The 14031-nt window shown below is 36.6% G+C and overlaps 2 protein-coding genes across 2 annotated transcripts; both read left to right on the forward strand.

Annotated features, from left to right (window-relative positions):
- The first annotated feature begins 1818 nt into the window (after positions 1-1818).
- On the forward strand, positions 1819-2274 carry LOC133795060 (protein FAR1-RELATED SEQUENCE 5-like). Its single transcript, XM_062232512.1, has one exon. It carries the CDS (start codon positions 1819-1821, stop codon positions 2272-2274), a length of 456 nt encoding a protein of 151 aa, XP_062088496.1.
- A 90-nt stretch (positions 2275-2364) lies between these two features.
- LOC133795061 (protein FAR1-RELATED SEQUENCE 5-like) lies at positions 2365-9732 on the forward strand. Its single transcript, XM_062232513.1, has 3 exons — positions 2365-2942; positions 6444-6870; positions 9253-9732. Exons 1-3 carry the CDS (start codon positions 2365-2367, stop codon positions 9730-9732), a joined length of 1485 nt encoding a protein of 494 aa, XP_062088497.1.
- The last annotated feature ends 4299 nt before the right edge of the window (positions 9733-14031 follow it).

Raw genomic sequence — 14031 nt, forward strand, 5'->3', positions numbered from 1 at the left:
GAACTATGTTAGAATTTATTACTTTTGATTTAAAATAGTTTTCTCTTTTCAATTTTAGACAACTCCTTTGGGTTCGACATCCTTGCTTACACGATCACTATTCTTTATGAACGATTCGTGTGCTTGCGATTTATAAATTTTTAAACATACCCGTTTTGGGTCAATCACCAGATTATAGATCATCTAGGAACTATGGTTAAGCACCAAGAGACCATTAGCAGTGAGTTGTGTGTCGAAGCTAACGACTCAGGAATTAGGACGGAGATCATAGTGCTTGACTGATATTTCACATTATCATGCTTTTGGTTATAAGATCCAGTTGCATTATGACATCACTATGTTAAATTTCATGTCATCAAGTGTCTTGCAAATGCATTATTGTTTTTTATATTACGTACGCACTCGTATTAGGTACTAAATTTACCTAAAACACTATTTTGGGTAATCCAAGTACCTTTTATTAGTAAGATAGTGGCAATGCTTTGTAGTAGGTGATATATCCTTGTTAAGGCTATCTGTATGTTATGTACTTGATGTCATTCACCTTTTAAATTAATCTTACTTCGTACAGACATATTAGTTTGATGAAAGTCCAAAGTAATATCGCATAAAAATTACACACCCAAAGTATTTACACTCTGATTTACATTTTTTCTAAACTATGACCATTTATGTATAAGATTTCATATGGTTAATTTATTACGAAATCAGAAAGATCACCTTGGGCACCAAAAAATTGGTAATTTATCTCCCAATTTTTTATTGCATATAGTGTAATAGAAACCCATATGACATAAGAAATAAGAATATGTATAAGCCTTGTACATAAGACCAAATATACAGTTGCTAACCTGAAAAAAAGAACCAAATAATAATTCACATGCATTCATGCTCTAGTCACCCGTCCTCTTTATACATAGGTGTCGTTTGTTAACACTTAAAAAAAATAGTTTTTTATTTAATTAATTAAAAATGTGACAATTAAACAAAAATTATGTTTGGTAACTCTTTTTTAATTTATTAAATTTTAATTAAAATTTATTAAATTTTGAAAAAATTATTATTTTACTTTCAAATTTCGTTTAAATAGTTTTCAATTTTTCTGTTTTTTTCTTCCATTCTTCAAATCAACACCTCATATTGTTAAATATATATATATATAAGTTAGCAAACGTGTTTACTATTTTTTGTTTTTAAAAACAACAAACAAAAATAGTTACCGATCATCTTTCTATTTGTTAAAAATAAAGAAATAAAAATAAAATAATATTTTATATTTTATATTTTTGTGTTTAATAAATTTAAAAAATAATTTTTTTACCAAACAGGCCCATAGGAAGTAGAAGATGTGAACATTATCCGTAGTTTTGCTCTTTTTATTTCCCACGTAAACTGAAAAGTGAAAAGTGTAGGAGGGAAACACCAACATTTTACCCAAGAAGTAACACTGTCCAATATAAGTTACTGGGTTGATGTACATTTTAAGATCACAGATATAAAATTTTCAATTTTGCCTAATTTAAATGAACCCTAATTAAGAATTTGAATATAGAAATTGAAATATATTATATCACGTTTTGGCAAGTCGAAGATTAATTTAATAAAAGTCCTTTTACTAAAAAAAATTAAGTTTTTAACAACAACATCTCACAATTTTTAAAAAACAGTAGAGGGGAGATATCCTAAATTTCAATATTTAACGCCCCGAAATCTATTAAATCACGACTTTCATATTATTGAAATATTTTTTCTCCTTTCCTCGGCACTTACCAAGTTGTAGTGTATTCAGGGATTTAAGATCGAGAAAACACGGAAAATATGGAAAGTAACATCTGTACAGTACCGGGCCAAGTTAAATTTTTCAATAAAGATTCACAAGAACTATCAAAAGAAGACATCGTACATCAACACCTTAATACCCTTCAAGAATGGGAAGATTTTTATTACACGTACTCCCAATGGATGGGGTTTAGTGTTCGAAAAGAAGATGTTCGCCGCGAGAAGGCCGATAACTCAGAGTGGCAAAGAAAATGGGTTTGCTCGAAACAGGGCTTCAGAAGAGAGAAGTGGAAAAACCTAACTAACCGAAAGAAAACACCCAGAGCCATTACTAGGACAGGTTGTCTCGCAGTACTCCGAGTAAACTTGGATAGGTCGGATAACACGTGGGTAGCGAAAGACTTTAACCCAGTTCATAATCATGACCTAGCTGCAAAGACAGAGCTACATTTCCTGCGATCCAACCGAGCTATACCAGAATGTATAGGTGCATAGGTCATATCAATGAGACGATCGAGCATACGCACTTGCCATATATTAAATCATCTAGCATGAGAAAAGGGAGGACGTGAGTATCTTCCATTCATGAAAAAGGATCTTTATAATTGGATTGGTCGCCAAAGACGACAGGAAGCAGAAGAAGGGGAAACAGACGCTGAAGGTGCACTCGGTTACCTAGAATGTCTCGGTTTGCGTGACCCTGATTTCTATGAAACACACACAATTGACAAGGACTTCAGATTGGCAGACCTGTTCTGGGCCGATGGAAATTGTCGTAGAGATTACAATTTGTTCGGTGAAATCATGGCTTTTGACACGACATATAGGAAAAATGCATACAACAAACCATTACTAATCTTTGTCGGGGTGAACCATCATTTCAGAACAATTGTTTTTGCAGTTGCATTGTTATACGATGAGACGGAGGAGACATACATATGGGTTTTACAAGAATACTTAGAGTGCATGAAAAACAAGGCACCGCATGTTATTGTCACCGACGGAGACCACGCTATGGAAAACGCAATAAAGGTAGTCATGCCTCAGTCAGTCCACCGTTTGTGTGCGTGGCACCTTCAGGCCAACTTAACCAACAATGCACCTCACCCACTTTTCAAGGCAAAATTCAACGAGCTCCTTTATCAATATTGTACCGAGGAACAGTTTGAGGATACATGTAGAGTCCAAGAACTTTACTTAGCTAGTTAGATAGTAGTATTATAGTATTTATAGTATTATCTTTGTAACTGTGGATTTTTGGTTCAGACCGGGAATTATTTGGACACTCATAGTAGTACTTAAACAAATTACCAAAATACCCCTGTAAACAAATATGGACTCACATGCATGCATTTAACATCATATCATAATATAATTCTCATAAACATGCATAAACACATTTAATGGCATAATTAAACAGTTATGGCCCTCTCGGCCTACTAATCCAGCCATTAACCATAATAGGGAATCCGGGGTATTACAGTGATTAAGGATTAAGTATTTTGAAGATTAAATTTAATAAGGGGTAAAGTTTGAATGCTATAAGGTCAGTTAGCAGCTTTGAATACGTTGAGGGCTTAGTCAAGGCTGTTTACCCCATTCAAATTTAGCTAAAAATGTGCAATTTCGTGTTTAAATAACCAGCGTGTGCCGATATATCGCAGCACGTAGATACGGAAAACACGAGACGATGCACGACAGCCTCGGGCATACTGGCCCAGGCGATATATCACCTATAGGGGGCGATATATTGCCTCCTTCAGTATATTTTGAAACATTTTGAAATCGTTTTCCATTCAGCCATTCTACCTCTTGATAAGTCCAGCATCTTTTTGAACGAGTCTTCAGCCTCTGCTGAACAATAATTCAAATTATTTTCACCTAAAAAGCTATTATTTTTATTCAAGTAAAATTAAGATCCTTTCATTCCTAAACTCTATAAATAGGACCTAGTACCCAGCCATTATTCATCTTTTGCTCTAAGTTCAGAGGCTGCATGTGCTAAGTGAGTGTGAGAGTGTAAACAACTGGGTTGGGGAATCATAAGCTTGATCAGCATAAGCTTATCAAACACTTTGGGAAGTAAGGTTTTATAGTATTTCGGTTTGAGGTGTAGATTGGTCTTACAAGTCTTCAAGGTAACCCAAAACTCTAGTTCATTTCTGTACTTGTTCTTTTAAGTTCTCAGAGTCTTCTACTCAGCCTCTAACCTTAATTTTTATTTTGGTTAGGAAATCTAAGTTCTTGAGCAAAAAGGTTTTGGTATGTATTTTTCTCAAGGTTTAGTCCCTCCATTCCCTTCATTTCTTTTTCTTCAATCTACTCACCCTGTTATATATGGTTTTAGCAGTGTTCCAAAAGTCCCAACTCTGTCCTCATATCCCGGTAACTTTGGTAAGGAAAATAGGATAGAATCTATATGTTATATGCTTATGTTATCTTATGTTTTATGCTATGAAATATGTTATAAAATATGTTATGAAATATGTATGTTTGTAGGCTTGGGCATATGACCCATTTGACTAACAAGCCCCAAATAGATTATGGGCATATGACTTACTTAGTTAGTAGGACCCCACTAATCTAATGGGCATATGACTTGATTAGTCTATGGGACCCCAAGTAATAATGGCCATTATAGTATGTGCATGATATGAGTGTTATGTTAAGTTTTTATGTTTTTTATGAAATTATGTATATGAACTATGTGTTAGGTTTTTCCTTGCTGGGCATTAGGCTCATTCCTTTTTGTTTATATGTGCAGGAAAATAGCTATAGTGGCGGTAAGATTTGTGGATGCTTGGGGAATGTGTATCGGTGGTGAATGGATTCAAGGAGTCGAGAGTTCGATTTTCGAGGATGTAGTCTTGTCTTATGGTTTTTACATGTATTTTTCCGCACTTATTATGTAACTCCTTTTATTTTAAACTATGTTTTGTTTTTAAGACAATGGGATCCCATATCCTACTTGATATTTTATGTAAGTAACTCTTATTTCTACAAGTTTTTTCTAATAAAGTTATGGTATTTTCGCAAATGTAAGTTTTATTAAGGATTTGTATGTATAGTTTCGTTAATGATCCAAAAGTCTAGAGTAGGTGGGTCATTACAATACATGAAACAATATGGTCTCAGAATTCCATCTTTAAGAAAGTCGCTGGGCAAAAACAACTTACGCCAACCGTAAAATTTGGGCTGAGTGTTTCCTTCGGGGAAACTTCTTCGCGGGTCTTACAACCACCCAAAGGTCCGAGTCAATCAATTCCTACCTATCGCACTTCCTAACGAGCATACTTAAGCTTAGGGATCTTGTCAGCCAAGTTGATGCAGCCATACAGAACTGTAGAGTCCAAGAACTTTACTTAGCTAAGATAGATAATAGTACTATAGTATGTTTAGTATTATCTTTGTAACTGTGGATTTTTGGTTCAGACCGGGATTTATTTGGACACTCATAGTAGTACTTATAGATTTTCTAAGTTTAATCTATAGTTTAAGAATATTAAGTTAACCTAAGGTTTGATTAATGTGACTAATATTAAGGATTATATTTATCATACTATAAGGTTTAGATATCAACCAATAGGATTTTAAGCACATGTTATGAATGGTGATTAAGGATTAAGTATTTTTTAGGATTAAATTTAATAAGGAGTAAAGTTTGAATGTTATAGGGTCAGTCAGCAGCTTTGAATACGTTGAGGGCTTAGTCAAGGCTGTTTACCCCATTCAAACTTAGCTAAAATTGTGTAATTTCGTGTTTAAATATTCAGCGTATGCCGATATATCGCAGCTATAGGGGGCGATATATCGCAGCACGTAGATACGGAAAACACGAATCGATGCACGGTCGCCTCGGGAACAGTGGTCCAGGCAATATATCGCCCCCACCAGCATGTTTTCAAACACTTTTGAATTCTTTTCCTTTCAGCCATTTAAACTTCTCCAAAAGTCCCAACTCAGTCCATTATATCCCGGTAACTTTGGTAAGGAAAATAGGCTAGAATCTATATGTTTATGTTTATGTTATCTTATGATATGTTATGAATATGTTATGAATGTGTATGTTTGTAGGCTTGGGCTTATGCCCTATTTGACTAACAAGACCCCAAAAAGATTGTTGGCATATGCCTATTTAGCTGGTAGGACCCCACTAATCTCATGGGCATAAGCTTGTTTAGTCTATGGGACCCCAAGTAATAATGGCCATTATAATAAGTGTATTATGTGTTATGTTATGTCTTTATGAATCTTATGAAATTATGTTTATGACTATGTGTTAGATTTTCCTTGCTGGGCATTAGGCTCATTCCTTTTTGTTTTATGTGCAGGAAAATAAGCTTTAGAGGCGGTAAGATTCGTGACGCTTAGAGGATGTGTATCGATGGTGAATGGAGTCAAGGGGCCGAGCGTTATTCGATTCGAGGATGTAGTCTTGTTTATGTTTTTATGGTTTTAAATGTATTTTCCGCATTTTCTATGTAACTCTTTTTACTTTAAGTTATTTTTTTGTTTTAAAGACAATGGATACCCATATCCTACTTATTTTTTTTATGAAAGTAACCTTTGTTTCTACAAGTTTATAATAAATTATGGTATTTTCGCAAAATGTATGTTTTAGTAAGAATTTGTATGTATAGTTCGATAATGTTCCAAGAGTCTAGATTAGTGGGTCGTTACAAGAACATTCGCCACACCGAAAGGGAGGATGACTTCATCAGTAACCACACTTCGCCCAGTATACCAACAAACGTCCTCCACCAGTACTACCAACAAGTTGCCTCCATTCTTACCAAGACCATGTACGAAAAGGTGGCAGAGCAAATCAGTAGTGCTCTTTCATACTCAGTTGACTCTGCAGATGTAACAGTTAACAGTCGGTCGTACTACTTGACACGTTTCCCAAAAGGACTAGTACGGTGTCAAGTGAACTACGACACTGACCATGGACACATCAATTGTACATGTATGCTGTTCGAGTCCGATGGAATTCCATGTCGTCATATATTCGCTGTTATGAAGCACTTGAACATACCTTGCATTCCAGACTTTCTTTTTAAGGCTAGATGGAGGAAGGATGCTAAGAGCTCGGTTGAATTGAATGGTTTCTGTAATGCCCCGAATTCTCCGATGAGTTTAACGGCATGAATAGTAGGCTGGGAGGGCCATATTTGTTTAATTATGTTATTAATTGATAAATGCATGTATATGTTGATTATATTATGATATGATTTGAAATGCATGCATGTGAGTCCATATTTCTCATTACAGGGGTGTGATGGTAATTTGGCTCGTTGAGGGTAATTTGTGTATTTGGGTGCATAACTTGATTTGTGAATGAGATTCCATTATTATGGAGATATATTCGAGCTATTTGACATGAGACGGTTATTTTTAGTGGATTAGCGGTTTTACCATAACGGGGTCAATTTTGGGGTAATAGAAATATTCATTTGATGATAAATTGGGAATATTTGAGATCAGGGTGAAATTTTGGAGGTTTTGACTATAATGTCCCCGGGGGTGTTTTCGGGACCCCGAGCATTAGGTTCTATTTAAGGTTACTTAAGGTTGAAGTAGCTTATCAGATAGAACATACAATAAGAAAACCTTCCGTTCTTCCTTTTCAAAGTCCGTTTTACCGTTTAAGCCTTTTTGACGAAATCTTGAGTTCTAGGAGTCGGAATCGAGTGAGGATCGAGGCATAGCGATCCTAGGGAAGATTAGAAGTTTCTTAACCGAAGGATTCGACGGAAAACAACCCAATTGAAGGTAATCGAAGTTTAAGTTTTGAGTTTTTCCGAGTTTCTAAGCTTTGAATTGATTTTGTGAATTGTTGAGTTTTCGGTTCGTTCGAGCCTTGGGTTTTGAGGGTTTTGATGTATGGGGAAGCTTGGGAACTTTGTTTTGATGATTGGGGAATGTTTAGGGATGATTTTGGAAGCTTTGGAGTGTTAGAAACGCGGTTGGGAATGGCCCAGGGTGGAGTGCCGCGGCCCTGTTCTTGAGGCGCCGCGGCCCTTCTTTGAAGAAGCAGGTGGGGAGCTTGTGCTCGCTGGGCGCCGCAGCCCTTGATGAAGGGAGCCACGGCCCTAGCCTCTGGGAACCCTGGGGGCTGCGGCCCAAGGTGCTAGGGCCGCAGCCCTTGCCCTGTTTTCGCCCCGTTTGCTCGTTTTGACCCCGGAAACCTAGTTTTAGGCCTCGGGAGTGTCCTTGCTACTTGGATTAGTTTGGATTGATCTCTTGGAGGTTAGATAATGGTTTGAGACCCTTGATTATCTTGATTATTAATGGTATCCCAAATGTGTTGTGATTAGGTAACCGCTAAAGGACTAAAAGCTAAACCGTTCTCAAAGGTCGTTCTCTTGTTCATTCTAGCTCGAATCAAAGGTAAGAAAACTGCGCCTCAAGTGTGGCATGCATGGATATTCATGAGGCATGTTGATTGTGAGATTATGGACATGGATTGAATATAGAATGCTTAGCATATGTTGCTCACTTGTGCATGGTACTGACTCATTAGTCAGGTTTGGCAAAGGTGCTAGTATCAACTGTGAAGCTGTGACTTGGTTCAGCAGTGGTACTGGGCACTGATCACGTTGAGCTGACTCATTAGTCAGGACGGCCTTAGCGTGTATTACGCAAGCCAATAAGATTGAATCTAATCGACTATCAGCATTGAATGACTCAAAGAGCATTAATGCCAGACCGACCCCGAGGGTCGATGAATGAAATAAGCGCTTGGAGGCTAGTGGCTTACTTAGCAGCCACTCTCCCATTTGAAATAGTGACGTGCTTGTCAGTCACTCAGTATGGTTTACCAGAACCTGTTGAAGGCTAGTGGCTTACCTAACAGCCACTCTTCCATTTGAATTAGTGACTTGCATGTCAGTCACTCAGTACGGTTTATCAGGACCTCGTGTGATGTTCACTCACCTGCTTGAAAGCTTTATGCTCAATGTGATTATAATGATAATCATTTGATAATGTTTATGAAAAGCGTTATGTTTTCTTCCTGGGCTTTGGCTCATGGGTGCTATGTGGTGCAGGTAAAGGGAAAGAAAAGCTCACCTAGCCTAGAGTGGAGAGCTGATGTGGTGTTGTGTACATATGCGGCCGCTTGACCACCACAGCCAAGAAGTTCTCAGAGGAACTATGGGGTTTACCCTATTTTGCCGCTTAGGTCGGCGGGATTGTAACTTTACAGCTATAGTGACCTTTTTGTACTGAGAACCACTTGTAAATGTTTTATTTAGCTCTGCAGAGTAGTTTGTAGTAAAATCTCCTTTTCCTTTTTATTGGTTTTATACCTTAACCCGTTAATTACACTTAGAGCACGTTTTTGATCAAAGGACTCAGGCAACGAGTCAAATTTCCAGTCCACCGTTCACCGTAACTGTTCTGGGGCAGCCAGGGCGTTACAGTTTCCCCCATTATAGGGTGCTCGCTGATGTGTTGGTATGTACAAGATAGGGATCATTAAAATCACGATTCAATGCAATGGGATACTTTGCGACCAAGCAAACCGACACTTACGAAGAGGCCATGAATGAGATGTCTCGGTTGGAGGAGAAATTTAAGTCAATGTGCTTCCAATTTTGTAATCATTCCGGTGACACAAACATTGAGCAAAATGAGAACCACTCCCACCCATCAAACAGAGTGATCCGAGATCCAGCTTTAATTCGGACTAAGGGGAGGGAACCTAATAAAAAATCAAAAGGAAAGGAGAAGGAGCATGATAACAAGGTGGCTAACAAGAGAAGATGCAGAAACTGCAACGAGTTAGGGCACAACAAGGCAACTTGCAAAGTTCAACCTCAAATTCAAATAACTCAACAATTTCAACCATTTTCTAAGTTTCCATCCACAGAAGCAAGTGTATGTTGTGGCTTCATCCAGCCTGGAGAAAGCAATGACGATGGCAATAATGACACATCTACACCATGGTAAAATAACATTTCTGCGAGTGGCGATATTCCTCTAAATGAAAGTACGATAGCCGGCAGTCATAGTTTTGCGACGCATGGGTGAGTAGAATATATATGTTTTAAATTACTTTGTTGTTTGTGTTAATAAGCTTTATTAGGTTATGAACTTCACCCATGATTTCATATCGTACTTCTTAAAGATTAAGAAATGAAATAATTAAAATTTTGAATATTTCGATTATTATGAACTCATGGAGTATTATTTCATATTAAAGAGCTTATTTAATCATCATAATGGTAATTATTTAAAAAGTGTAGAGCCCAAGAACTTTACTTAGCTAGTTAGATAGTAGTACCAATAGTAATAGTTGTAGTATTTTTATGACTGTGGATTTTGGTTCAGTTTTGGATTTAGCTGGACACTCGTGGTAACACTTGTACATTTTCTAAGTTTAACCTATAGTTTTAGAATATTAATTTTAACCTAGGTTTGATTAATATGACTTGTTTACTTTACAAGACCCAAGTAGTAACGACCATTATAGTATATATGACATATATGATATGCTTATAGTATATGTTATGGTATATTTTTAGCATATGATATAAATTTATGTATATGATTTATGTTGTTAGATTTTCCTTCCTGAGCATTAGGCTCATTCCTTTATGTTTATATGTCCAGAAAAATAGCTTTGGTGGCGGAAAGGTTCTTGGCAGCTTAGGGGTTGTGTATTGAGGCGGGATGGAATCAGTGGATTGAGCGTTTCGATTTGATGATGAAGTCGCTTCTTAGTCTTTTAAAAATTATGCTTTATATGTATTTTCCGCACTTTATTTTGTAATCCATTTAGTTAAAGTTATGATATGTTTTTATTTTAAAAACAATGGGACCCCATATCCTACTTTAAATTTTATGTAGTTTAACATTTGCTTTTTAGTTTTAAATAAAGTTATGATGTTTTTATATGTAAGTGTAGAGTAGTGGGTCATTACAAAAAGCATGAGTGCTTTCCTTTCCAATTTATATTATAACCCAATTTCGAAGGATAATTAAATATACTGAGAAATGGATTCAATTTTTGTAACTCCTCATTTGTATCACCGAAAGACATATATTTGGTTTATGTAGTCAATAAGGGGAGGATGTTGTATGTAACTGGGAAAATATAAAAAATAAGATCCATGTATGACCGATCTGTAGAACAACACTTTTTAACAATGTAGTTGTGAATCCTTCAGTTGGCAGGGGTTCATAAAAAAAAAATTGTACCTGCATATAGATATGGTCGTAATTGGGGGATGGGAGGTGCTATTTGAGTATGGCAACAACCAAGTTTACTTAGACTAGATGAACCTACTCTCTAGATAGGTGCACTGTCATGTGGTACTCTAACAATTTCTTCATGATGGGAAGGCTGTCCCACTAAGTCTCCTCAAGTGTAACTCTCACATTCATTTAGAGTAATACTAGTGAACATAATTCCATTATAAGTTATTAATTATCATAAGTACTACAAATGCATATTATGAAAGTTTAGTCAAATAATCTGACAAACAAGTCATTGTGACATACGCCACCTCAAGAAACCAACAACCCAAACCTAATTGAACAACACTTATAAACTAACAAACCATTCTTACTCGGTGAAACTAATGCAATGCAACACCCACTTAGACTAACTTAGACAAGGATAGTATCATAAAGTTTTGAAGTTACTAACAATGGAGTTGTTCATCCTCTTCTACCTTCCTTTTGCAAACGGACGCTGACCCTGTTGTGCACTTTTTCATCTAGATATTGTTGGTATCTAGTCAATGCCTCAGACTTAAGTTCGTCCACTACTTCAGACAACCTTTGGTAGTCGTCCTTGGAAGCAATCCTTCTCAATCCTTCTAATTTGTTGCACCATTCAGCAATTTCGGCCTCCAACTCCAATATCTTCGCTTCCATTGACTTGTTACGTTCCTCCAACATACCTTTTTCAAAATTGATTTGCCAAATCAAGAACTTCTTCTCCTCCAATTTATCCTTTAGATCATTAATGTACTCTAAAGGGTGTGGGGGGAGGGTTGTTATTCTACAGTGCGTGAACTCTTCCAGTTCCGGGCAGATGTTTTCTTGACGGGCGACCTCGGGGAAAACCTCTCGATTGCATGAGTCGAATGAGGAGCCGGAATCCATAGTAGATGGTTGGTCGTAAATAAATGGGAGTTTATAGTGTTCCATACATATGCACACTAATAACATAGTCCAAACAAGAGCATAGGACATGGATGGTGTACTCTAGAAGTCATTGAGAGGTGTAGGTATGCCTAAGTGCCATAGGCGTTATGACACAAATTTTAAGTGGGAACAATACGAGGCCACACTATCATTTCTTATAGTACATTCCTGCAGCAGTGACATTTGAAATAAATGCAAGTAACAATGTAGGATCGTGTTATGAGCAAATAAACAATGCATCCACAGAATTGGCCCCACTATGGATATTAAAATCAAATTTGGATATGACATGAAGGTGTGGTGAGGGTGGGTAGTATTTGAGTCAAAGAAGCCATAACGCGTATAAATACTCCAAAAAATGGGTGGATCCCACGACAGTGTAGTCAATTTCAAAATACTGCTGGTAGTCGGTCAATCATTCAATGCTTGGCGGGTATTGTGGGATATATGGGTTCTCAATGCACATATACACTAATGTACATGTAATATAATAAGACAAAACTAGTGGAAACCATAATAAATTGCCATTATATAAATCCAACACTGGTATAAACACATCTGTGAATTGGACTTCTGTTTTGGCGAACAGAGACATTAAGGGTAATATTTCGAAAAGCTGATGGCCACCTCAGCCAACGATTCAGAGTTGAAAAAACGTGACATAATTTTGGATGCGGACGCAGACACTGACGCTGGAGCCATACAAACGATGGATTCAGGCTGCAACACCATCGCAATGGATTTAACTCCTCCAGTTTACTTTCGATCCACCCAGGTGGCTGTAGGCATAAAATTAACAACCATATCCCCGTACCCGGTTGTTAAGAAACCTGACGTCGCCAAATTAGAGTATCCAAAACCCACTGACATTGAATGTTTTATTAAAGAACAGATTGGGAAGTTTGACAAGGGTATGACGACGGCTCAGTTACTCCGAGCTAAGATTGAGAAGAAAGGTTTGAGCAGCTTAACCGTCGGTGCTATGCAAGATGCACTAGACACTATGGTTTTGTGTTTCCAAGAGTTGGAGGATGTTGTCTAATGACAGAGAAAATTAACTTGAACTTAACAAGCTAATGTAGTAGTTCTATATATAATGGATATTTGGTTTACGTAGTCACTCTTTTTCAGTAACCATGGTTGCCGATGTGGCCATATGATTCTATCAAGTAAACATGAGTGTATGTGTACAATGGATCATGTTGTGCGAACCCTTTTGTTATAATTAGAAATAAAAAAATGTGTAATGTTACCTATTTTCATATCTTTCAGCATCCTCTTGTTTTGGATAGAAACTGAAAACAGTTGATATTGTGTTTAGTATTTACTTAAAATACTAGAGGGAATATGTTCAACTAATCTTTTGAGTGTGGTGTGAACTTAATTTGCAAAAATTTATTGTATATATATAGGCAAAATCAATGCAAGAGAGTTGATTTGAATTTCAATGGAGGGGTGAAAGCTAGTTGAGCAAAAAAAGTTGAACTTACGTTTAATTAAAGAGCATAAATGTAACAATGCACCAGGTCGAACCCCCTTCCTCGTGTAACAACTCAGTAGCACCTTTCCAGTTGTGCTAACAAAATTTCATGAAATCATTAGAATTTTATAAATATATATTAATACCATATGTGAAAGATATTTTTTTAAAAAAAATTATGGTGAAACAAATTATAGAATACAGTTATACATCATTAAAAATTTAATTTTGTAGTTATGAACATAGCTACAAAATGCGGAGATCGTTTTCCAAAAATGATGTGGAGTTTCACTGAAACACTAATGTATCATAATTTTTTAATACATTACTATTTCAACTTATTAAAGAGAAGTCCCCGTTATTCTGATGTAACTTATTAAAGAGAAGTCGAGTAAAAATGAAACGGTAGAAAAGGTTGATTACTTCGTGGTCTTATGTAGTTAAAAACAGATGAAGGGCATGTTTATGTGAATTATATTATAATATGATGTTAAATGCATGCATGTGGGTCCACATTTCATCATAGGGGCAGTTTGGTAATTTGGCCAACTGATGGTGTAATTATGTATATTCATGCATGTTGGTCATAACGGGATTAAGTTCGGAGGTCGGGG

This window comes from Humulus lupulus, chromosome 8, assembly GCF_963169125.1.
Source record: "Humulus lupulus chromosome 8, drHumLupu1.1, whole genome shotgun sequence".
Taxonomy (NCBI): Eukaryota; Viridiplantae; Streptophyta; class Magnoliopsida; order Rosales; family Cannabaceae; genus Humulus; species Humulus lupulus.